This window comes from Phocoena sinus, chromosome 7 (assembly GCF_008692025.1).
Source record: "Phocoena sinus isolate mPhoSin1 chromosome 7, mPhoSin1.pri, whole genome shotgun sequence".
Lineage (NCBI taxonomy): Eukaryota > Metazoa > Chordata > Mammalia > Artiodactyla > Phocoenidae > Phocoena > Phocoena sinus.
Window position 1 is genome coordinate 68167741 of NC_045769.1, and position 27365 is coordinate 68195105.

Here is a 27365-nt window from a genome sequence, read left to right on the forward strand (position 1 = left end):
AGCTGTATCACAGCTGGACAAGTACAGTGGCTTCTAATAAGGTTAGGGCTATCTTTTTCTGAATTATATAAAAATGACTTAAGTTAAGGTACTAAGGAATTGTTTCATTGGTGAATGTGACTTGCTCAGAAGTTGTGTTTCTTCTGTCTTCTAGCCCTGCAGTCGGTACCTGTAATTCCTACAGACAGTGTTTTAGAAGCAAACTCTTCTGAGGGCCTGTCCAGCCCAGGTCTGACACCTCTGTTCCACATCATGTAACCACTGAGAAAGAACTTCCAGGACAGTTGAGGAATGAATCTAGTCGTAATGCTCTGTATATGAAGGAGATACAGATGCTTTGTCTTCATTTCCCACATTATATAGTATGAAATGAAAAATATCCCCCTCCCTGAGTTCAGAGCGTGAAACACAGAAATCAAAATTTTAGTTCTGCGATGGTACCTTGAGTGCTTTTCCTACTAGGTCTCCTGCTTTTCCTTATGCAATGTCAGGTTGCCCTTTATTAATCTTCTCCCCAAGAGGAATGACACATCTTAGTTAGGAATGTACCTTGGTGTGTTCAGAAGAAAACTTACATGAAGGTGTTAAGCATCATTCTTTATGCAACTGTTGTAGGTGTGAATTCATATTGTCCTAATCTGATGGTAAAAATTTATTATGAAATATTTTCTATTATATAGTTTTATTTTGGATTCTCTCCAAATAAGTGAAGTGTCAGTAAAAGTCTAATACTGTTCCTTAATATTTTTAATAATAGCTATTTAGTAGCTATAAGTATGATAAAATTTCTTAATCGTTAGGTGTAAATGAATATGACAGACTAATAATGTTTAATCAAAAATAGAATATTACTATGTCAGTACTTTAGCACGGAAATAATTTGATAGGTATAAAAATTGCTTAATATAACTACCTCATTTTTATAATTCACATTCACAAATACAGAAAAACTCAGAAGCACCCAAATGCTCCTGAATCTTTTAATCCTTAGGTGATATTTAGGAATTTAAGATTTTGATATAGAATTCTCCTTTCCTCTGTGATTAAAAACACTATCATTAGGTAACTAGTAATGATTTTTCTCAAGTCTTACCCAGAATAATATCAATGATACCATTCTGTTTCACAAAGGAAATTTATTAAATAATATCGAGCTATATAAATGAAATGAGAAGATTTCGGAAGTATTAGAGAAAAGTGGCTGCTATTCGAACTTTGCTTGATAGCTGTTTTTCTTCCTTTTTTTCCCCTTTTACCTCTTCTTATTTAATGCATGGCTAATTGTGAGTTAACATATCTAATTTCTTGTGAAATGCTTCTTGGTCTCTGCTTGCTTAATTCTGTTTTCTAAGTGCCATTTCCACAGATTTTACTTCTTTGGCAGAATCCTCCCTTGGCTCTGGGCTCCCTGGTCACGAACAGTGCGCTGTGCCCCAGCTGCCGGCCGAAGCCCCTCTCTCGGAGTGCCCTGGAACGCCCGAGGTAGCTGCCGCATCTCTGCCATGTAGGTGACCTGGCCTTTCCTGCCTGCTGCTTTGTTTAAGACAGATTGAGATGTCATCACATTTAGATTTGGTTACTTGTTGATTCCTTGTGTAAAAATGTCTCATAAAAAAAATAGTAGTTTCTGCCTTGTCACTTGAAATTTTTGCAGTTTGATGTTTTCCCTAATCACATAGTGAATGAATATGGCAACATGTAAGATGATAAAATCAGTGGCTCTGAAGAATTTCAGCTTCTATTTAGCTTTCTGCTTTTTGGCAAAACTGTTTGAACTTTATTATTTTCAACATATAACTGTATAAATATAAAAGAATACATATATATTTTTTTCTTTATTGAACTACTCTTTTGTTATCTAGGCATGGTTTATTTCTATAGTATTGCTTTTGATTGGGATTTTTATTTTTAAGTGATCGAAATTTTTTTGTTACCATATGGCAAAACTTCATAGTTAGGTAATATTTGAATTCGATCATAAATAATTTTACTCAATTTTTCAGTGACTCAGAAAAAGCCCTTATCACCTCAAACCAGTTGTTTAAAATCAGTATACTATCATATACTCGTTAAAGGAATGAAAAATTGTGTGGCCAGTTTGGGAAATACTTTAGCAGGTTTTTTTTTTTTTTTAAGTAAAAATAAGGATTCATTTTCTATATGACCCAGAAATCCCACTCCTAAGACTTCTCAAGAAAAGTGAAAACGAATGTGCATACAAAAACCTGCGTGTGAATTATTATAGAATTTATGTAATTGTCAAAAATGGGAAACAACCCAATGTCCCTAAACTGAGGAATGGATAAACAAAATATAGTTTGTCCATATGTTGGAATACTACAACCTAGCCAAAAGAAGGAACAAATAACTAATACATGCAACAACATGGCTAAATCTTAAATACATTGTTAAATGAAGGAAGCTAGACTTAAATGGCTAGATGCTGTATGATTTCATTTATATGACATTCTTGCAAAGGCATAACTATAGGGATAATTGCTGCCAGGGGCTGGGGTTAGAGAGAGGAGTTTATTACTAAGGAGCCTGGGGGATTTTGGAAGCTGATGGAATTGTTCTACATCTTGATTGTGGTGGTGGTCACAGAAAGATAGATAGATGTCAAAACTGGACATTCCAAAATGTATTCCAAAAATGATGAATCTTACTGAAATTATACCTCAGTTTTTAAAAATGAAAGAGAAAACAACTCTGTCGGAAATTACAGCAGTGTCTGACACAGTGAACACTTTTTTGAATAAATGAATTTTTTAAAAAAAGTTCACCAGAATAGATTTAATCTAATACAATTCTGTTTTAGCAAAGAGTAGTATCTGTCAAACAATTCTGCCCTTTGACCATCTCCAGGAAAAATACACAAGATGTCCCAAAAGGCTTAGTGAAATTTTAAGCTTTAATAACTTATAAGATGCTACAAACTAAGTTTATTTAAATTTCTTTTACACATATTATATTTTGTGAATTTAAAATAATTTTTTATTTTTTGTTTCAGTCAATTTTGCAATCTTTAGAAGGACTGAAAATATTAAGATAAATATATCCAAATTATATTAGAAAGCTAAGTAAGTGTAAAAGAAATTTCAACAATTACAATTTCAAATGATTTTTTATAATTTTCTAAACATATTGTGGAAGTTGTTATATCTTACAGCTACACTGAAGTTTTGGATACTCTGTTCTTTGAAAGTGAATTCTCTTCCCTTAGAACATGTGAAGCTGAAATATGATAGTTGTGATCTAACATTTGTGAAAATTATTCACTGTTCACAGCCCCCACTTCGTTCTGTTGTTATTGCTGTAGTTCTAAAATTTGGCCATAGTATAAGTCTGTTAACACATACAAAACAAACTTGATTTAATATTTTTTAAAGCTTGGAAAAAATCTGTACTAGTCAAACAACAAAGTGTGAAAGTGCTCTTGGTTAGAATTTTTAAAAAGAATCACAGCCTTTTCTAAGAATTTTAATGACAGGAATGCAGTTCAAATATATATATTTAAGAAAGCCTGTATGATGCTTATAACTACTAAGTTATAAAACCCCAGAAAAAATAATTTGAAAAGATTTCTGAAACATGTGACTCATTCTTCATACTTTGAGACCAGTTTCTCAGTGAGGACCTCATACTTAAAGAAAGTTGAAGACCTCGACTTTTTAAAGAAAAGTTGTGTATCTATATAAAACACATGTGATGGTTAAGAGAGAAATAGGGAGAAAGATCAATAATTTGCTAAATGTTACCTCAGTTAATATAATTTCCAAAAGAGCTTAATATATACCAAGGAGCCATCTATAAAACATACTTGCATCTAAACCATAATGGCCTTTCATTTTTCCTTGATAGTTTTCAAATTATGTAAATATACTCTTACTGTATAGATGTAATATGCTATTGTAAAGGCATAATATTGTACATTGGCATCAAAATAACTATTTCATGTCATGATAAAGCACGATTTAAATATATAAGTATATATATATATACATATATATATATATTTTTTTTTTTGCGGTACGTTGGCCTCTCACTGTTGTGGCCTCTCCCGTTGTGGCCTCTCCCGTTGCGGAGCACAGGCTCCAGACGCGCAGGCTCAGCGGCCATGGCTCACGGGCCAGCCGCTCCGCGGCATGTGGGATCTTCCTGGACCGGGGCACGAACCCATGTCCCCTGCATCGGCAGACGGACTCTCAACCACTGCGCCACCAGGGAAGCCCTGCATATATTTTTATATATAAATTTACTTAAAGTCAAATTCTTTTTTTTTTATAAATTATTTTTGGCTGTGTTCGGTCTTCGTTCCTGCGCGCGGGCGTTTCTCTAGTTGCAGCAAGTGGGGGCTACTCTTCATTGCGGTGCATGGGCTTCTCATTGCGGCGGCTTCTCTTGTTGTGGAGCTAAGTGCGTGGGCTTCAGTAGTTGTAGCACGTGGACTCAGTATTTGTGGCTCACGGGCTCTAGAGCACAGGCTCAGTAGTGGTGGCACACGGGCTTAATTTTTCCACGGCATGTGGGATCTTCCCGGACCAGGGCTCAAACCCATGTCCTCTGCACTGGCAGGCGGATTCTTAACCACTGCACCACCAGGGAAGCCCTGAACTGTATTAAAGTAAGCAAAGATCCAGAACCTCATTCTTTGGTTTAAATTTACTTTCACAGCTAGTGTGGACGCCAATTGCTTAGGATGTCTCCTCTTTTACCCTGTTGGCCATTTGGTGTTAGTGCTAAGAAATTATAATAAAACAATTTCATTCAATGAAATATTAACCACAGCTATTGAAGAGAGTCATACACACACACATACTGTTATGGGAAGACCTTTAAGACATAGTTAAGTGGAGGAAAAAAAAGTTAGTGAAAAACATCAGGTATATTATGCTTCCATTTATATTAAATAAACCAGGAATTGAGAGAAAGAAGGAAATGTATGTATATCTACTTAAACGATATATGCTCATTATACTTTCTGATAATATAGAGGAAAAAAAACTGTTAAGGGAAGTTGCCTCTGAGAATCAAACTGAGTAGGAGTTAAAATTAATTTTCATTGCATAATACTTATTCTATTTGTATATTAAAAATTATATTAAGCATCTAAGTAAATGGCTTCTCACCTTGGTTGCACACTAGAATCACCTGAAAGAACCTTAAAAAAATTCTTGGTCCCTCCCTTCAGAGATTCTGATTTAACAGATATGGATTAGAGGTGAGCATCAGTATTTTTAAAAGATGCTCAGATAATTCTCAATCGTAGTTAGTACTGATAATTACTGAGTCAAACTTTATAAGTACACTTGGAGCCAATCTAAAAATCTCGTGTTCTTTTTGTTTACATTTAAAGCCATTGCATCAAGGTAAAAATCATTTAAATTGAAAGATACATTCTTAAATGAAATATATAACTTGAAGCTTATGAGCTTAAATAACCTCTTTTTTTCTACCATGAATGAAACAGAGAGACAGCATATTATTTTTAGAAATGTATGTCTGAGATAATCTGATTATATGTTAACATAATTATTCACCATTAGAAAAGTATTTTACTATTAGCTTTGAATCAGAATTTAAAAGAGTCCAACTAATTATTATTTTAAAAATTCCTTCCTTGCCAGGATTGCACAGGATGAATGAGGCAAATTAATATTTAGGATTATATCTTCATTTCTTTGTAGCTGGAATAAGTTCTGATTACAGCCTTGAAGAGGTAGATGAAAAGCAAGAACTGAGTGAAGTGCCTAAAGATGAGGCTGAAAATACTTCTCTGAAGTCGCAAGACATTCCTACTGTATCTACTGATATAATAAATACACTGAAAAGTGATCCTGACTCAGCCCTTGGCAGTGATACTGGAGAGTCCTCACAAAACTCCAAAGAAGAAAAACAAGGAACTAGAAACACAGATGGACAGTAAGTAGTCTGTATGCCAGACGTGGTGGTGGTGGTTTGTTTAATTGATACTAGTCTTCTGAAACGTAGAACTGATATTTTAAACACAAGTAGAGTCATTTCTTTAGCTTATACTTTATCCCTTTTACAACCATTTAAAAAAATGTTTATTCATAAAGTATCAATTTACATGTGATTGTTTTTAAATAAAATCAAATCCAACAGTTCTGGTATCCCTGTGGCAGACCAACCATAACATGTAGTTATTTTGTATGAAGATTAGCATTTTTGTTTGTGTTGCGTTTGTTTTGCCTATTACCTATTTGGCCTAAATATTTAATTTTCAATTTTCACCAAATGCTCCTGAAGAATTTTTACTAACTGCTATATAAAACAATTCTGCCTCTTAGAATATGATGTTAAATCACTAATACTATTTTTATAGTCAACTTTATGAAGCAGAGAATGCACCTACCTTCCCCTTGGTCCTAGGAATCGAAAGTTATAGTAAAGTATACTTACATTCTGTTAGAAATGCCACACTATGAATAAAGATGAAATCAAGTAGGCAAAATAAACCATTTTATCAAAGTTTTATTATAATTTGCATGGGATTGTCTCCAAATTAATCTCTTGTATCACCAAAAAAACCCCCAGTGAAGTCAGTTCACATCCTGACTTGCCACAAGGTGACCTTGCCAGATGCAAGGAAAATGTCTATGAGAGTACATTTCATTTAGTTCCTTTTTCTTTAAAAGATAATAATTGATAATAACAAAAAGACACTGTCTTGGGGAAAGTGTCCATTTTACCAAGCTTCTTACATCTTTCTTTGTAACAGGGTCACCATATGAAAGCTAATGTTTCAGAGCAGCATTTCCTCTCAGTTGTATTCTTTCTTTGCTATTAAATTTCTAATATTTGGCAGAAGATGATTATTCCAGTCCATCTGTCTTTAGAAATTATTGCCTGTTTTATCATCGTGTATGTGTGTTTCAATAGTATCAATATATAACATACAATATCATATTTTACAGAGGACCACACATTATGGTGTGTAATTCAAGCAACAAAGCGAGGGTGGTTGACAGTGTAAGAAACCTGAGGTCACCAGGCCCAAACCAGGAGAATGGTGAGTTCTATAAACACTAATAGCCAACACTTTCATAGCACTTGCTAGGTGCCAAGCACCTTTCTTAAACACTTTATATATATTAACTCATTTAATCTTGTATATTAACTCATTTATGGGTATTATTACTTTAGTCTCATCTTACAGATAATAGAGCCACAAAGACATTATGTAACTCACTGAGGTCCCACAGTTAGTAAGTGGTGAACCTCAAGTTTGAACTCAGGCAGTATGTGTTCAATACGTGTTGATTCCAAACTGTGCTTCTACCTACCATGTGTTCTAATGTTGTTGTTGTTAAATCTTAGAGATTATCTAACCTAGATCTTGGATCTTAAAGATGTATACTCTGTGTATACTTATGATCTACTTCTCTTTTTTCCTTCTACTGACTCCCTAACCCAAGCCTGTTTTATTTCATAGTCGGGTTGCTATACCTAAGGTGAAACTTGTCTGCTTGATTTTTCAGGCCCGAACCATCTAATTATGTAATAGTGCTTACCAGTATTTCCCACTCCCCGCCCCCCAATCAAGACAGTTTATTCTCTTTCTCGTGATATATTTCACTCAGTTCTATCATTAGGCCTATGCTCATTTTTATCTTTGCCTGGAAAATAACTTTCCACCTATCTTCACTCATTCAACTATTATCCAAATCCTGCCACTTTACTTATTCTGTTACTTGATTACTAGAAGCCATGTAGTTCTCTGTTCTCGACTCCTCAGTTGGATTGGACAGTCTTTGATCATAGAAATTATATCTGCTACTTTGTTTGAATTCCTTATAGGAGAATACTGAGATATGGTTAAAATATATATTTAGGATTGAATTTCAGAAAAATGATACTATACAAATAGAAGATGCAAGGAATACACAATGGTTTTTTTTTTTTTTTTTTGCGGTACGCAGGCCTCTCACTGCTGTGGCCTCTCCCGTTGTGGAGCACAGGCTCCGAATGCGCAGGCTCAGCGGCCATGGCTCACGGGCCCAGCCGCTCCACGGCATGTGGGATCGTCCCACTGCACCACCAGGGAATTTTAAGGGGGTATGAAGAAAGTGCTTATTCTCATAGTCCAATCTATTATGTTAATATATAAAACTAGGTTAAGGGTCTTCCCTGGTGGCGCAGTGGTTGGGAGTCCGCCTGCCGATGCAGGGGATGCGGGTTCGTGCCCCGGTCCGGGAGGATCCCGCATGCCGCGGAGCGGCTGGGCCCGTGGGCCTGTGGCCGCTGGGCCTGCGCGTCTGGGGCCTGTGCTCCGCAACGGGAGAGGCCACAGCCGTGAGAAGCCCACATACTGCAAAAAACAAACAAACAAACAAAAAAAAAAACTAGGTTAAGATTCATAGAAAACATAGGGATATATATATATATATATATATATATATATATAAAACATGGATTATCCCAGTGTCACAAACAAGATGGACAGATGGATATAGATATGTCATTTTATATTTATGGTATGTGTTGGTTAATTTGAATATATATGTCTCTGACTCATTTTCCTCATGGTCAATACCATCCTGAGATACAAGTGTACAACATATACTTGTATATGATTTCCCCCTTTTTTCTTGACTCAGTTTTTTATAACATACGCTATGACGGCAAAAGCATTTCTATTGAGAAGTCATGATTTAAAAGCTGTTTACTTCTTTTAAAAATCATAGTCAAATTAAATCATTTTTGCTAAGATTTTGGCATCATATTAGTGCTAGGGTCACAAGTACATTTCCGTAATACCTTTATTTTGATTTGCACTTGATTTACAATGACCCTTGTCAACTCTAGGTGATGTTTAAAATAATTTGTTATCCTTAAACTAGTTTTATTCTCCTTTTCTCTCTCTTTTTTTTTTAACCTACCCTGTATACTTATCTAAATCATCCTTTCATCAGGTTGTTGATGTTGGTGTCAGTGTTGAGGAGGGGGAAGTACAGTATAGTACAAAATATACCTTCTCCCTCTACTGGCCATTCTTGAAAAATGGCCTGTCCATTCATTGACATTTCATTGGCATTATCATTGATATGTAGGAGGATGGACCAGCTAATGAATTCAGGAGTGATTCTAGGTTTCCAGGCCTGACAATCATTGAAAATTTTGAAATTGTGACATTTTGATGAGAAATTCAGTTAGATAATGGTGAAGTAGGTGTAACCCACAGAAAATGTGAAAAATAGAAACTTAGAGTTCTAAAACCAGTAAATTAGGGTTTGTTAGAGGGGATTTAATTTAAAATATATTTTTTATGTTGATTTACCTTCTTTTGGAAAATGTTTCCATTCTGCAACTGGGATATACCTATATTCAGTGGAAAATGAAAAATTAGAGAAAAGGAAATACATTTAGGCTCATTTTCTGGTGCCAGGACCATTTCTTAAATTCTTTTGTGCTCATATCAGCATTGAGAGTACCACTTTTCATATAGATGTTAAAAACACTTAAGAACCAAGTAAATAAGAACACAGGCAGAGATATGTCTCTTCTGTGGTTCCTAATCATGTGTCCTTAATTTTATAAATCACAAAAGTTAATAATTATTAGTCACTGAGAAAAGAAATCACCTGAACAGACAATATGTATTCGAATAACTAGTTGCATTTTATGTGGGAAGAATAAAAATTAATTCCATTTTAAAATTATATATGTAATATAGGAACCTTGCAACATAATAGAAAATATAACCACCATGATCACATAATTGTGCAGTTAGTTAGGCAGGGTTTAAAAATATAAAGGTTTAAAAAAAAACTGTATCCAAATTTACCTGGCAACATGATTTTTTTTTTGTATGCATGTATATCTTTTTTTCTTTTCTCTTTTCTTTTTTTCTTTTTTCACAGAGGACCCATTTTAAATAGCTCATGATATATTTTAGGCAGTGAACTTTATCTTATAGATGAAAGTGAGTGATTATAAAACTATAGAGAAATACTTGACATCCTTTCACAATTTGACTTCCAAGGCTCACATCTCACTTGTGCTGTGCAAACAATCATATCTGAAAGGAGAGGCCACTGAGGATTCTGAAGATATGGGCTAGCTGGTTATTCAGAAGAAATGACTCTTCATGGCATTTGACTGGAGGAGCACAGTATATAAATCACTTGGCTTAGTACAAGACACATGGTACACATTCACAAGCCTGTGTTTTCTTCCAAATGCCTCATTCCAACTCTTTGCCATCATGTTGTTGGCTGGCAACTGTTGCTTTGTTAACCTAGACACTGGAAAATGATTTTTGTTTTCAGGAGGTCTGAATTAAAATTAAGAGGAAAGGTAGTGCTGGGGAGAGGGAAGTTGTTTTCTCTACCTGGATTCAGACATGAGAAAAATAGTTATTTTTTCTCACAGAGAAAAATCAAAACCCACATGATTGTTTTTATGTAGTTGAAATCACCCATATTTTGACTGAAAACAAAGTCCTCTAAAAGTATTTAGCAAGGACACCTAATTAATAAGACAATCAACTTAGGTTCTGTTTTTACTTCAACTCTTAAAGGTAAGGTTTTGTTGTCTTCCTTAATTAAAACTGATAGCATTTGCTGGGATTGTTTCCCTTTTAATGTTAGGTATAAAATGTAAATATACTAGGGATTATAGAAAAGACAGAGAGAGAATCAAAATGGAAAAAAATTAAAGAATAAAAACATTTTTTAAATTTGTCAATGTCTTTTGTCATTCTTAACAATGACTGAAATATAGTCTTTATTTAAAAGAAAAATCATAGCTATCTTCTATGAGTACTTGTTTTGGGCAATACACTATCCTAATAAGCATGTTACATAAATGATACATATAATACATGTTTTTGTTTTTTTTTTTACATCTGAGCAAACTGAGGCTCAGAGAGGGTAAGTAATATGATGTGGCCATACAGGTTGTAATTAGTCAAGCTGATTCCAGATTCAGGTCTCTATGATATCAAAGCCCATGCTGTTTTCTCTGTATGCCACTACCTGTATAATTTTTGTATAATTGGTAGCTGAAAATTATCTATAGAATTCAAATCAATCTGTTTCAGTTTGGGGGAGGCAGGCATTGAAAACTTGAGGTTTTCTATTTTTTTCATACACTTTATGATATTTTTTCTCTCAGTAGATCAAAATGAAATAATTATCATTCCAACAAACACAGAAGACAGTATGAAAAATGGAATGAGGAGAACAGAAATCAATGTAGCAGGTGTTGCCAAAAGTAACAATGTGGACATGGAAGTTGACAGACTATCAGACTATCAGGCATATAAAACTGATACTGCTAGAAGTTACAAGGAAAATCATCTTGCTGCTTCATCAGCACCAGATCAAAAACTGATTCAACCTAGTGCAGAAAAGACAAAAATGCAAGATGCAGCAATTCAGACAATCCCTTCCTATGACAGTTTTGATGGGAATCACCAAGATCATAATTTGTCTGATGTCAAAGTTGATGAAAGTGTGCAAACTTCAAGTAACAACAAATCAACTCAACACTCATCTTTAAGCCCACAAGATTCTTTAGATACCTCAAGAGAATTTGGGAGTCAGGGCCCCCTAACTACGTATACAGAAGAGCAACTCACCATAAAAGATCCAATTTGTGCACATGGTAATGATGATCTTTTGCCTCCTGTAGATGGGACTGATAAAAATTCAACAGCTTCTTATATAAAGAATTATCCATTTTACAGACAAGACTATAATCCCAAGCCAAAACCTTCAAATGAAATTACAAGAGAGTACATACCCAAAATTGGGATGACTACTTACAAAATAGTGCCTCCCAGATCCCTAGAAATATTGAAAGATTGGGAATCGGAAACCATAGGGTATAAAAATGATCAGGAGATAAATACTTTAGGAGAAAAGGACACTCATGAGAATGTGAAAGTAACTGCAATCCAAACAGAAGATCCTATTATTTCTGAAAGCCCAAAGGAGCCAGAAGGAGACCTGAAACCAAAGCCTACCCTGAGAACAGAGCATCAGGTGCAAAGTGAGGAGAGTTTTACCCACAGCACAATGTCGAATCCTCTGAAACCTACTCCCAAAATGACGAGAGACACTGGCACAGCTCCTTTTGTGCCAAATTTGGAAGATATAAACAGTATTTTGGAGTCAAAACTTAAATCTCGGGTTTCAAATCCCCACTCCAAACCAAGTTCTTTTTTCTTGCAGATGCAAAAAAGAGTTTCAGGTCATTATGTGACATCTGCAGCTGCCAAGAGTGTTCAAGCTGCCCCTAATCCTACTCCAAAGGAACTAATAAAGAAAGAGGTGGAAAGGGATACAGTACCTCCTCCAGAGCCAGCTCTTTCTCCCTTAAGTAAAACAACTCACTCTCCTCCACAGCCACACATTCAAAACACTGATGATGACAGCAATCAGAAGCCTGCTGAAACCTCTCCCCCTCCCATAGCCCCCAAACCTGTTCCTCTTCCCAAGAGTCAGTTAGCAACACTTAACCTGAAGACTCTGAAAACTTTTGGTGCCCCTCGACCATATTCCAGCTCTGCTCCTTCACCGTTTGCCCTCGCTGTGGTGAAACGGTCACAGTCTTTCAGCAAAGGTCGTACAGGGTCACACAGTGAGGAGGTCAGAGGTGCATCTGCCCGAGTTCCAACTGACACAGAGGGAGGGAAGATTCCTTCCGTAAATACGTTTGTGGACATCCCACAACCAGGTGTGAAAGATAAGGTAAATGTAACCTTTTTAAAAGTAAGGGATTCTTATACAGCATGGTTTCAACGGGGTTAACAAAGCATGTCGGTTTGTTTGTGTGTTACTTAACTCTGAATTCATAATCTACTATCAAGCTACTGTAGGAGGAAAAGAGTAGTAATACACAGAATCTGATTATTTATTCTCAGAGTTATTATAATTCATAAAACTTGATCAGATATTACTATAAGATCATCCTTATATAATTGTATCATTAGGAAATATTTAAATTTAAAGCTTCTTTGCTCCTACATTTGTATAGTGTAATAGTTTATAGTTCTGACTCTCTAGTTTTCTGTGTTTTGCTTATCTCAATTTGTTTATAACTTTTCTGGATGGTCTGGTTGACTTTATTTTCTTTTCCAATTCTCCATAATGGCAAAATAGTTTTAATTACATAAAAACATAAGCAGTATCAAAGACTAGATAAAATAACCAAACATCTCTCAGCTCTGTATTTTCTATCATATACACTCAACCTGAGCTTACCAAATATTGTTATATGTAATTTAAATTAAAACCAGAGTTTAAATAGGTAATTTTCTTAATTTCCCATTTTGTTAATTCAGTGTCAACTTTCCAGTTATACGTATGTTGAGCAGAATGTCACTTAACCACCATCTAACCTTAATGGTGTACAAAAAAGGGATTTGTTGACTTCATGTTTGATCAACTAATGATATAATTTGCTAGATTCAAGTAGTATATTCAGGAAGAAATTCACAGTATGAATTATGATAATCCCCATGCAATTTTTAAAAAATACATTGTGTACTTTTACTCTGATAGTGTTTAAAGAATACTTTCATATTTGTATGACAGTTCCAGAAGCATTTTATACTATTTTTTCAAACACTCCCAGAGTAAGAGAACATTAACCATATTGCCAAGTAAAGACTTTTCCATAATTTTAAAGCAATATTTACCTTGAAAAATATTTCTTTATATATTTTCACATTTATGTTTATTACTTTGATATAATATCAGGAACAGACATATGATGCAGAGATTAATTCTTTACTTGGGAATAAAGCCTGAGTTTTTTTCTTAGAATGGAACACCATTTCTAAACAACAGAAGTTTGATTTATATAATACAGTTTTTGAGCCATTGCCTGAGTTCTGTTTAGCTCATCTTTTATAAAGATACTCATCTGGCAGTTCGAAAAAGACATTTTTAAGATTGTGTGAATACAGTTGCCAGTTAAATCAGTTACTAAATATTCCTTCCTAAGAAGTTTAATTAAATTTTTGATTCTTAAATTTGGAAATTTCTAATATTTATTTTTAGTCTCATGAGAAAAATAAAGAAAACATGGCCATCAGCCCCTGTGACTTCCAGAAACACAAAATAAGCTGTTAGTCACTAATATTCCTTTATTAGAAGATACATTAGGTTCAACAAGTATGAAATTACCAGCATTTGTCCATTTGTACCATCAAAAGTAATTTCACAACACTAATATATTGGAACTATGAAAATTTTTTTTTTTTGTCTGTGGAATTTTTATTACTACTTTGGCTCTTCTAGCCAACTCCACTGGAGAAATCGGCATTATTTTATTTACTCAAGGACAGTAAAATTACCACTGCATTTGTGAAACAAAAGGAGGTATCACTTTCCTTCCTTAGCCTCCTGAGTTCAAGATGAGGGAAAGTAATGCCCTCATCTTCCAGCTGAGCTCTGGCAGCAGAGATAACTCAGTGGATGAGGAAACAGAGCTGAGTCTAAAACACCAGTGAGGCAAATGGTGGTTCTTAAAGAGCTACTGGTGATGAAAATGTTTTGCATAATGGCCCATTCTTCACGTGGTATTCATATAAATATTTCACATTTATTTTTATAGGAAAATAACTCCGCACATAATGAACAGAATCCCCAAACGCCATCTCTGACTGACGGCCCATCATTCACCCTTAAGAGACAAAGTTCTTCAACATTCCAAAGCTCTGACCCAGAACAGATCCGACAGAGTCTGCTGACTGCAATTCGTTCTGGAGAGGCTGCTGCCAAGTTGAAAAGGGTAAGTTTTCTTTATCAGATGGGTGACAGTGGGTTTATTTTCAACATTGTCAAACTCATACTTAGGGGAAATTGTTTTCTGGCTTTTAAGTCTGAATAGGGAAGATGCCAGAAGTTACTCTTTTATGTCAGGGGTCATTTTTGAAGTATAAGCTGAGAGAGTACTTAAAAATATGTCAGGTCTGTTTTCCAAAACATGGGCTAGGTGCGGAACACTAGTTTTGCTCATTATTATATATCTATATATAGAAAGTGCCTTGGACTCTTATTTTAAAAAAATTGTGTTAGCACAGCAAGAAAGAGTCTTTTGGAAAGAAAGTCCCTCCTTTATTCCAGAAAAGCTGCACTGTTGTAGAAGCCTGCAAGTTTTCAGTCATCGCTCCTACAGCAATCAGTTACTACCATACGTGGGATTGGGTGGTTGGGCGGGGGGAGGAGTTTTATAGGCTAAACCAAAATAATGTAGGGAAAATCTAGAGAATTTAGATGAGACCTAATGCAGAAATTCCAATCTTAATAATGCCCTGCCAGAGTCTAGCTTCTCCTGGATGTAGGAGAGCAAGGAGGTGTGCCCCCTTCTTGGGCAAACACCAAAAAGCATCACAGGGAATTATGTGCAGATGAGTTTCCTCCCTTTGTTGCCTTCATCCGCTGAAAGAGGATGTGGTGCAGCCTTGAGCCTGGCATCCTCACTTGGACCTCCCAGAGGCTGTAGTTTCCCTAAATGTCCTTCTTGTTCCTCCCTTAGTCATCTTGGTTGCAAGTTCCTCAACACCCAAGACAAGACAAGTACTCATTATTTCACTGACTCCCTAGGCATTTCATTTTGTGAATTCCTTCTCTAATCATTTTAGAAGCTATTTAGAGAAGAGTAAGAGACTTGTTGAGCAAAACACTGAACTCAACAAAAACGAAATCTGCCAAGGAACAGGAATGCTGCAAAGATAGAAAAAGGGGGAGGCATCCTCGCATGTCTACACAGCCAGCTTTGCCTGTGTCAGCCAGCTTCCTGGATGGGTTTCATTGGAGCCCTGAGTGACGGCCCTTCCCACAGAGGACTTGGCGCTCCCATCTGGGCACACATGGTGACAAGGCAAAATATTGTGTGCTGTCAGGAGTGAAGGAAACATGAAGGAATAATTCAGGGGAGAAGGTTTGAATTTTGTAGATTATTTGTAGAGTTTAAATTAAGGTGCCAGGCAGCAAAAAAACCAAAAGAAACCAAAAGGAATATTGAAATTGGTATTTCACAGGTCATGACATCTATATTTTGTGTGTGGGGGGATATGTCCCTGTAAGTAAACTGTACATTCTTATTTATGAAAATAATTCTATTTCTAATTCTGTTTCTAATCTTGTAAATTAAGGATGAGTTTCAAAGTTCTCAATTCAATAAATTTGATAAATATTTTTTTAAAGCAGAAAAATACCAAACATTGTACAGATACTGGGGATACAAAATTGAATAAAACGAAGCCTCTGCCTTCTGGGTGTTCATAGCCTGCGACTGAGAAACAGTGGTACCTCAGGCTCATGGGAGAACAGAAAATAACCGCAGTGCCTTTGTACTAAGTCAGTAGATATATTAATCAGTTTCAGTAAACTAATTGCAGAAAACAGTGCATTAAGTTGGAAATGCCTTCCAGGCCAACAGAATTTTACAGGCAGGCAGCTGTATACTTGGTATCTTACGGGCTCCGATTTGGCAGTCACTTCACGTATAAAATTCTCATTGCTTCCAGAATGAGCTGGATGTGAATCAACACGGAAAGCAGGCCCTAAATGATGATCCTATAATTGTATCCTGTTTATAACTCATTACTTTAGGTTCTATTGAGTCTAAATTCTCTCTCTCAGTAGGAGGTTACTGACAGCTCTGACTCCCTATAGTGTCAGCTCCTAAACTCTGTTTAATGAAAATTCCTTACATAATCCTTTTTCTTCCCTCTGAAGAAAGACACAAGGTCTAGTAGAGTTCATGATATCTACACTCCATGATCAGCACCTTCACTTCTACTTATATATGCTAAAAATGTGTTTTTATATACCAAGACTCAGAAGAACATTGTTTGTAATAGCTCCAAATACATATAACCTTAATATCCAAAAATGGTAGACTAGATTCAAAGCATGGCAATAAATTGGATAAAATACACACAACTGAACAATGTAGATAGAGACATAAAAAGACATGTAAAGTTGACAGCATGCAAAACTAAATTACGTTCAGTGATGCATGCATAGGTGGCAATTATTTTTTAAAGTGAGGAAGTAATTACAAAAATCACAATAGGGTTACTTCCAGAGGGGAAGAAGTGCTGTTAGAGGGGTGTATTAGAGCAAGACGGGCACACAATTTAAGAGGGAACTAAAAAAATTATTAATCAAGATAAATATTATCTTAGTGCAATATTTAAAAATGTACAAATTAATGCAAAACTCCATGATAAAGTCAAAATTTTAAATAAAGACAAGATCAGTAGGGAGCTGGAGTAGGGAGTATTCTCTTGACCTGAGTGGTGGGCTACATATATGTCTGTGTTTGTTTTCATTGGGCTGGTCAGTGCACTTCTCTGTACATGTATTATATTTCAAAAAACTGCAGAAGGTGGTAAAAATGGACACAAGAAGGCTCTAATTTCTTGTGATCTTTGCTTAAGTCCCATATTTCTGTCCTGTTCTGAACATTTCTTCTGGTTTGTTTTACATTCTAACATTTCTTTTATAGAACAACAGTTATAGTGCCAAATAAAATCTCCAGTGATTTTGACAGTGGGTTTAGATTGTTCATCAGAAAGTTGGCTCCGTGTTTTGGCACCCAAATGTTCACTTTTACTCCAGGTACCAACCTGCCTTATGGCTCTTGTTCATACTTGAGCAATTAACCTTCATTAAGTAGTTGGTTCACATTAGAACAATTATCTCGTTGATTGCCCTAGTGTAAATGTAGTCGTGAATTTTCATGTTTCTTAAGGCTTTTTTCCCATGCCTTATCCCCAAGTCAACCCACATATAGTCAAAGCGATTTGTCTTGTCTTCATATAAAGCATTAATAAATCTAGCACAGTATTTTATAAAATGTGTTTGATGTTAAGATGTATGTATGACAGCAAATTGTTTTCAGAGAATAAGAGATTAAGTCATCTATTATTATTGACTTGTGTTGACACAAGAACTTTGGCTGCTTTTGGTTCTTGTTGGTGCCTCGACTTACTAAGGTTATCACACTATTATAAGGAGAATATAGGTTTGTAAACATAAAAGTCTGAAAATAAACTGATGAGTGATATTTAGTGCTTGGTAGTAAGTGTTTCCTCAGAAAATAAAACTTATCGTTAGCTAGATAGAAATCTGGAGGGAAGAGAAAACCTGGATAAGTCACCCAGGATCTTCCTGGCTTATTTTGTTTAATTAGTCTGCTTTTTATTCATATTTCCTTGGTTTGAATTTGAACAGTCCAAGTGTTTCAGGTTGGCAGCTCTTTCCATGTATTTTAAAAGTAAAAATGAATGATGGTTTCACAGTAAGAAAGCTATGTGAATATTCCTGAAAATTTCTTGAACTTCAAGGGTAGACAGTCAACTAGTAGATGCTTACATCAGTAAATTCTTAAAGTTACTTTTTAAAGATATCTTTATTACTAGTGTCCTGTGGTCACTGTTCAAAAAATTCAAGCAATACTTTTATACTTCATAAATGTTTGTAAAAAGTTACCATATTTCATCTAAGAAATAGTCATCGAGTTACACTGACCAGGCACTAAAATAACTATGAGTGTGAAGTAGGTATGAAGTGGCATTAAAATAGACAAGGTCTCTGACCTCAAAAAATTCATAGAATAGTATTCTAATGATATCTTCTCATTTCAAACTTCTGTTTGAAGTTTAAGTAAACAAATTTTTAATAACAAAATACCATTTCCCCCCAGAGTAACTGCTCTGGATAGAGTACAGTGTGACCTTTCAGACCACTTTTGTCATATATAAACATTTATTTTTTCTAACAGAAATGGAATCCTCTGTAAAACACTGTTAAATATATATCTGTCTCTTGAAGCTTTCCCTTTTGTTACATACATATCTTTGCTGTTCTTTTAAGACTATGTAGTATTTGGAATTCCCTGGTGGTCCAGGTTAGGACTCTGAGCTCTCACTGCCAAGGGCCCAGGTTCAATCCCTGGTCAGGGAACTGAGATCCCACAAGTTGCGTGGCACGGCCAAAAAAAAAAAAGACAACATAGTATTTGACTGTATGAATGAACCATAGCTTATTTGCTCCTTACTGGTAGACATTTAACTGGATTCTAGTTTTTCACTCTATAAATGATGTTACAATTAACATCTTTTACTTGTAGACATTTAGAACCATCAGTATGTTTTTTTAAATGCTTAAACCAAATTTTCTCTCTTTTACTTTACAAAGAATATGAGAACTGCAATTTTGGCAAGAATTACAAAAATAACCCCTCACACACAGAGAGACTTTTCAGACCAAGATTACATAACAAAAAGCCATTACCTGCATTACCTGTTTGTTGGCTGTACTTGGAAAGTAGCCCCACATGAGTACTGAATAGGGTGCAGATAAGTAAGTGTTCCTTCCCTTGGTGGCAACTTTTCTTCTTAGCTATTTTATTTCAGGTGGATGGTGTCAACCACTCTACTCCATCCTGGGTTCATAAGACAGTCAAGAAAATTGATTAGTTTAGATGATCTATCTTTGTTTAGTAAAAGGCAAGAAATGAAGCACCAGGAAACCAAAGCCAACCTAAACTTGCCAACTTTATTTTCCTTTTCACTAACTTACTCTGTTGCTAGGCAGAATCTGTGGCCTTTTGTACTTCAGTTCTCTTATGAAAAGAGGATAATGTTTGATTATAAAGCTGAACTGGTCAAATTACAATCAAGAGATGAACTATTTTCCTTAAAATATTGTCATATTTTATATGTAATATTTCAAAATATTATACCTACTATTCAGAATCCAGATAACTTTCTTCTACATTCCTGTAAGTAATGTTGGAATTTCAAGCTATTTAGGAAATTTTGTTTTAGTGTTTTTTATTCCCTTACAGTTTGTAAATAGGAGACTTTGCCATAGAATTTTGGAACTTAGGAGTTTATTCCCTAGTGAATAAACTCCTTTTCATTCTGCATTTGTTTTGGCAAAACAGTCATAGGTTTGACTTTTTTAGCCCTTCAAATGAAGGCATTTTAAAAACCAAAGCTAGTTTTTCTTATAAATGAGGGGTACCTGGGAGAATAATTTCAAGTTAATATATGTCATCAATATGGAAATTATAGAATTCATTGCTTTGTGGAATTTGCTTTATTTTTCTACATTCTCCAAGGTACTTTGGGGGAACCAGAATTAATCTAGCTAAAAATGTGCTTTAGTGACAACTTGGCCTGCAGTCTGCTTATGCTCTTGTCCTTTGAGTTGATTTGGTAGTTTTGTAAAGACTAAGGTGTGTTAACGGATTATTTAACTTGTTTGTTGTGGAAATAACTCATTTTTAATTTCATGGCAGATTGAACATTTATTCTTGATTATTTGAAATTTATTGAATAATAAATACTAAATGTTAGCATTTACAATTAAGTAGAAGTTAAAATGTGGTTAATTGTTGAAAATTGAAAATTAGACAGCTGTCCCATTTTAAATTGATGGGTGCAAAGTGTGTTTCTTTCTCTTAGGTTGCAGTTCCATCAAATACAGTATCTGTGAATGGAAGGTCAAGATTCAGCCGCTCCATGTCCCTTGATGCCCAGGATGGCCATTAAGTGTTGCCCTGCCATGCCGCACTTCACCAGCTCTATTGCACAGAACGACTTCATACTGATGGAGAATGTTAGCAAATGTATGTCCAGATGTACACTAATATATTATCTATTAAAGCATAAGAACTTGTGCTGTGGCTTTTAATGCCAAAAGAAGAATTACCAGAATTTATAATTTATAATAATATCTTTGGCCTTTTTTGCCTTAAGAACTGAATATGCTGCTTTAGAACTTTAAGACAAGGTGTTAATGACTTTCATTTTTCTCAAATGAGAAATAGTCACCTTTTGTTGATTTCACTTATTGACACATTCTCTACAATCGTGACTTAGACAAAGGGATAAATTAAGATTCATAGACTTATATTTGTATGACACATAAATAACTAGGCAAACATAGATCTGACATTTGCTGCCTCAATGTTACAGTTTAATTGGAAATGTTTATGTTATATTAAAGCCCATAATAAATATTCCATTGATGGATATAACAATGTTATGGGGTGGGTACCCCATCCTCTAAACATAAACATTAAGGTTTCAGAAATCCTGGCTTTAATTAAAGTGATAGTCATTATGTAGTTCAGATGCTAATATTCTAAATAGTAATATATATTTACATTAAAGCTAAAATTGTTAAGCAAAACAATGTCTAATTTGTTGGCTTGTAACTGTTCTGGGGTCTAGAGCTTGTTGATGTTCAATTCCTACTTTAAAAATTTAACTGCTCACTTATTCTAAAAGGCTTGTCAAACAAACTGATGTTATGTTGGTTTTTACTAAAGCTACTGGGATATCTGCCTCTTTGGAAAATGTGTTGCTTTTTCCCCTGTTTAATAAAAGCAAGTTATATATTTGGGATTCTTTTTAAAATGCAGTTTGTGTCAATCAGCACATCTCTGCACTTCACCTGATGAACACATCTCCATCAGCCAGTAAACAAATAAGTAATATAGTAAGAGCGACCATTTATCAGGGCTCCCTGGTGTGTATGAGCCCATGTATTCTAACTCCAAAATGCATAACATGCTTAGCAGAGTTCTTGACACATGGCAAGTACACATTAAGTTAAATATTGCTGCTATTTCCTTGAATCAGACTTGAAGAGACCCTCATGTATGGAAACCTAAGTTATGTCATTATAAACCAATAGGGAAAGGAGTGACTTTTTGAAAAACTGTGTTTGATTATCCACTTGGAAAACAATACATTTGGATTCCTAACTCAAACCATAAACAAATATATTTGAGTTAAAGACAGCTTTTAAGAGCAGTATTTTAAAACTTAGATGAATATATTCAACATTTTTCAGACCTCAGCATAGGAAAATTACTTAAATAAGACAAAGGCACAGTCATAAAAGATATGATACATTTACAAATATTAAAATTTAAAACTTATATGTACATTAAGTACTATAAAAATGAAAAAATAAGCCACGAGAAATTTTTAATATATATAAGCGTTAATTTATAAAATGTAAACACATTTCTAAGACTCATGAAAAGACTACTGAATAGAAATATGCACACACTGAAAAAACAAAGGGTATTTCTTACAAGAGGAAATCTGAAAGGCTAACAAACATATGGAAAAAAATACTCTTCAGTAATAATCAAGGAAACACAAGAACACGAGGAAGTGTACCACATCACACCCATCAAATTAGTAAAAATGTAAGTTTCAAAATAGCAAGTGTTGTCAAGGGCAGTGAAACAATGGGAACTCTTTTACTGTGGTGGGAAAATACCCTGGCACAACCATCAAATTTGCAATATCTAGTAAAATTAAAGATCTCTTACCATATTACCTTAAAGAAGTACTTATGTGTGTGCTTAAGGAGAGGTAAAAATGTTCATGGCAGCCTTGTATATAAACAGCAGAAAGGAGTCCTAACCAGCGCTAAACATCGATAGTATATTCATATAATAGACTTTTGTACAACAGTCAAAATGAACACATTAGAGTTATGCATATCACATGGATACATCTCAAAAATAATAAGGAAGAAAACAATGCTTATTTTATGATGCTTATATAAAATAATAAAATATGCAAAGTGATACTATGTATTATGGCTATAAATATAGAAAAAATAAAATACACAGGTTTGCTGGTGGGAATCAAGAAATGAAGATCGGATTGGGGAGATTTATAGGAAGCATCAATTGTGTTTGTAGTACAAACTGGTTTGAAAACAAGTTTTACTCCAGGTTTTAGCAAACTTGAAATAGTTTGTAGTTATTTTTTTTAAAGATCACACAGGACTTAGGGGGATATATATATGAACAATTAGTACACATACAATCTGAAAAAGTTGCCTTGTCCACATTATTTTAGGAGAAAAGCATGTGCTACACTCTCTACCCAATTGGGAAAGGATAGGAAAACTAGTCATATCCTTAAGTGACAGCAAAATGAAGATACAGGAATGATTTAGAACCAGCTTTCAATTTTCATATTTAATTTTTGGCATCTAGGCATTTTGCTTTTCCTTTTTTTCCCCATCAAGTTATTTCTTTATGATACCTATTTTTAAATTATCCAGATTCTATGTAAATTATAGGGTTTGAAATTACCCTCTTTTCTGTCTCCAGCATCCCAATCCCCTTTTCAGAGATAACCAATGTTAATGTTTTGATATTAATCCCTATATAGATGTATTTATATCCAATACATATTTATAGGTTTGTTTTCGGCTTTTGTATTTTTGCAGATTTGTTGTTACTGTTGTTTTTAAGATTAAAAAAAGTCACACTCTAATACTATTTAGCAACTTGCCTTTGCACCAGCAATGTTCCTTCTTGCACATAAAGATCAACCTTATCATGTTTCAGTTTGTTGTTCTCCTATTATTAATTTCATTCTTGTGGTACACAGTTATGCCTAGAGTCAAGATACTTGGGTTCAAATCATAGGTCTGCCACTTACAAGTCATGGGATCTTGGGCAAATTATTTTATCTGTACCTCATTTTCACCTTTGAAAAATTGAATTAACATACTTATGGTGATGGTTGTGAGGATTAAATGAATTTTAAAAGTGTTTGGCACAATTCATTTTACAAAGCTACCTATTTTTAATACTACTATTAGCGAACAGGTATTATTTATCTAATATACTTCCCATCCTTCTGAAGAGTGACCTTCCCTCCCATTTTAAGACCAGATCTTGTGAAAATGACTATACTACCCAAAGCAATCTACAGATTCAATGCAATCCCTAACAAACTACCACTGGCATTTTTCATAGAACTTGGCCTGAGATAACATAATCCACACTCTGCTACTTGACCCAAGTCCTTGAATGAGACCAGTCATTTTCCTGAGACCTAATGTTGCTTGTACTTGAAACTTAAATAATCCCAATTGATAAAATTATTTGTCTAGTGCCAGTTCTTTTCCTACCCACTACCAGTAGAGACAAAAACACAAAAGAGCCAAGAATCAAACTCACTAGTTTTTACTATCCATTGACTTTGATAAATGACTTGAAAGAAAAGGGAACTTGCAATTGGGGGTCACAGTGAAGATTTCCATGGATAGAATGGTCTTTTTAGATTATTTTTCATGTAAAAATAGCTAATTCATTTGGTGTTTTAGAGTTTACACAGAACTTTTGTATTATTTGATCCACATGTGGAACAAAAAAGTACGCAAAGAAATTGCTACTTTACAAAGGTCACACAACCAGACAAGTGGCAGAATCCCACATCTGATTTCTAGTTTGCTCTTTCGCCTGGCCAAACTTTGCAAATGATGGAGAAAATGGTGCTAGATTTCAAGGGACACTTAAATAGTAACCTACTTGCTCTGGATCTTCAGTCTGTCTTGCTTTTCTCTTAAATGTTACCACTTTCCTGCAAGTTTTCATCCTTAACACCTCAGACTCTTCATATGGGTAGATGTATTTTGTTTATGGCAAGAAAAAATGCCACCATGTGCTCTCTCAAAAGAACTTTTCTGACAGGTATTTCAAGAGAAATTGTGAAACATTCTGGTAATCTGTATAGCACTGTTGGCATTTCTGTGTCACAAACTGGAGAAATTCATCTGGAAGTCTTGCAGATTACTCATCTTGAAGAAAAAGTGCTACAATTCCAACCTTATAGTTTTCAAACCAAGAAATTTCTTTACCTACCAACTTATTATGTTCCTACCCAAGCCTTGTGGTAGACGATAGTGATGGCCCCGATTCTTTACCTCACCTGCATCCACACCTTTTTCCACATGACTTTGCATTTCCTCTCACTAAAGAGACAGAACCCATTTCCCCACCCACAGGAACAGGTTTTGTGACTAACAGAATGAGATGAAATGACACAGTGCCAATTCTGAGACTAGATCTCAAAGTTTGCATGTTTTTGCTTGCTCTCCCTGTGCCTGAAATGCTGTGAGAAAGACATCTCTGGGATGGCTGAATGGTCCTTAAAGGAGCATGGAGCAGGGCTCCCAACTGAGGTCAGCCTAGAGCATTTAACAATCAGATCCCTAGACAGGAGCAAGTTCAGTCAAGATCAGCAGGGCCAAATAGCCACCCGAAGCTGACCCTGGTGTAAGAGCAATCAATGCTTACCCACTAGCAATGCCCCTGAGGTTTCATGGTTGATTGTTATACAGCATTAATGTGCCAACAGATGCAACACACCCTCTTAAACTCATATACATATGACTCTAACCCAAATTATAAATTCATTCAATTGGTTCAGATCCACATACCCTATTTCCCCCATAGTTCCACAGACTATTTACTAAATCCAACACAAATACACCTCAGATTCTCTGTCTAGCTCCCAGCTATCTCAAAAAAAAAAAAAAAATCTAACGTAATAATCCCTTTATTATTTGTGGTGCAGAAATATCTTCTTTCCCTTTCTCCTCTCTCGTTTTATGTTCAGAACTGGGAACACGAGAGCCCAAATATCAAAGAGATCCACAGCCCCCTTAAAAGCTCTTTGGACTTGTCTATTTCGTAGAGTTGCCAGATAAAATACAGATTTCCCAGCTAAATTTGAATTTCAAAGATAAACAATGAATTACTTTTTAGTGTAGGTATGTCCCATGGAATATTTGGGATATATATATGTATGTATGTATACACTAAAAAAAATTAATCATTGATCTGAAATTTAAATTTAACTGGACATCCTATATTTTTCTTTGCCAAATCTGGCAATCCTACTATTTCAGGAAAATCTGGAAGGAGGAAATGAAGCAAGAAGAAGCATCCAACATGTGGGGGAAAAAAGAGGAGAGAGCAGGCCCAGGTACATCAAGAAACCAGAAAGTGGCATTACAGAAAAGAGTGGAACCTTTGTTCTCTTTGATAGTTCACCATCAGAGAAAACCTCATGTAATGAATAGGAAAAGGTTCATTGAAGAGTTCACAGTGAAGAAACCCTGTGGATGACTTCTGTTGGTGGGTTTTAGATACCTTCAAGTCATCAAGAAACACTATACTCAAGAAATTCTGCTAGAGATTGGCCACGATGGCAGAGTAGAAAGACACTAAGCTCACCTCTTTTCACAAGCACACCAAAATCATAACTATTTGCAGAATAACCATGAATTAAAAAAACCAGAACCTACCAGGAAAGACCTTATGTAATTAAAGACATAAAGAAGGCAAGACAGGCAGGAGGAGCAGACTCACAATACAATAGAGTCCCATACCTCTGGGTGGGTGACCCACAATCTGGAGAATAATTATATTGCAGAGATTCTCCCACAGGGATGAGAGTTCTGAGCCCTACACCAGGCTCCCCAGCCTGGGTATCCTGCACTGGGAAGACAAGCCCCCGTTGCATTTGCCTTTGAAGGCTAGCAGGGCTTAATGTTGGAAGCCCCAGAGGACTGGGGGAAAAAGAGACTTCATTTTTAAAGGGTGCTGACAAAATCTCACATGCACTGGGACCCAGAGCAAAAGCAGTAATTCGATAGGTGCCTGGGCCAGACCTACCCGCTGGTCTTGGAGAGTGTCCTGGAGAGGTGGCGGTGGCTATGGATTACCCTGGGGACATAGACAGGAGCCATATTTGGGAGTTTGGACACTGCTGCTAGGGACCATCTTGGGACTTTCCCTCTAGTTCATTAGCACCAAGACCTGACCCCACCCAACATCCTATAGGATGGGACACCTCAGGCCAAACAACTAACTAGGTAGGGCCACAACTCTGCCCATCAGCAGACAGGCTGCCTAAAGACTTCTTGAGCCCAAGCCACCTCTAGATATCCCTCTAGACATGGCCCCACCAGAGGACCAAAAACCAACTCCACCCAGCAGTGGGCAGGTGCTGGCCCTGCCCTCCAGGAAGCATGCACTAGCCTCTAGACCAGCCTCACCAACCAGGGGGCAGACACCAGACATAAGAAAACCGTAATCCTGTGGCCTGCAGACCCAGACAGCCTACAGCAGGCCAGTCCCTACCAAGGGACCAGCTGGGTCCCAGCACTGCCCACTAGCAGGACAACATAAGCTTCAGGACACCCCAGACCCCATACCTAATTGTGTCAAGAACTGGTTCCTCTGCTCCCCTACCAATGATCTAACACAACAGCTCTGGGATCCCTGGGCCCTGCAGCCAGATTCTAGGACCTGGCTCTGCCAGCCAGTAGCCCAGCACTAACCCCATGATCTGGCTTCACCCTACAGTGGGCAGGCAACAGCCCTGGAGTCTTCTGAACCCTGACTCCACCCACCAGCTAGTCAGCACTAGCCTGGGGTCCCCTAGGGTTCTGCAGCAAACTGTCTCATGACTTGGCCCCACTAACTAGCAGCCAGCAGCATCTGCACAGGGCAGGAACTGGCAACCAACTGGGCTA

The 27365-nt window shown here is 35.9% G+C and overlaps 1 protein-coding gene across 8 annotated transcripts in view; it reads left to right on the forward strand.

Annotated features, from left to right (window-relative positions):
• The window catches only part of COBLL1 (cordon-bleu WH2 repeat protein like 1), a 161047-nt gene extending 139641 nt beyond the window's left edge, over nt 1-21406 (forward strand). For 6 of the 8 annotated variants that reach the window (XM_032637635.1, XM_032637632.1, XM_032637636.1 and 3 more), the window contains 7 exons: nt 155-229; nt 1385-1504; nt 5688-5922; nt 6939-7033; nt 11140-12719; nt 14590-14766; nt 20462-21406. In XM_032637635.1, the coding sequence (XP_032493526.1) occupies nt 155-229; nt 1385-1504; nt 5688-5922; nt 6939-7033; nt 11140-12719; nt 14590-14766; nt 20462-20548 (2369 nt within the window). In that variant the 3' untranslated portion in view covers nt 20549-21406. The remainder of the gene's footprint in view (nt 1-154; nt 230-1384; nt 1505-5687; nt 5923-6938; nt 7034-11139; nt 12720-14589; nt 14767-20461) is intronic. The other 2 variants (XM_032637633.1, XM_032637637.1) reach the window with 1 other exon arrangement.
• The last annotated feature ends 5959 nt before the right edge of the window (nt 21407-27365 follow it).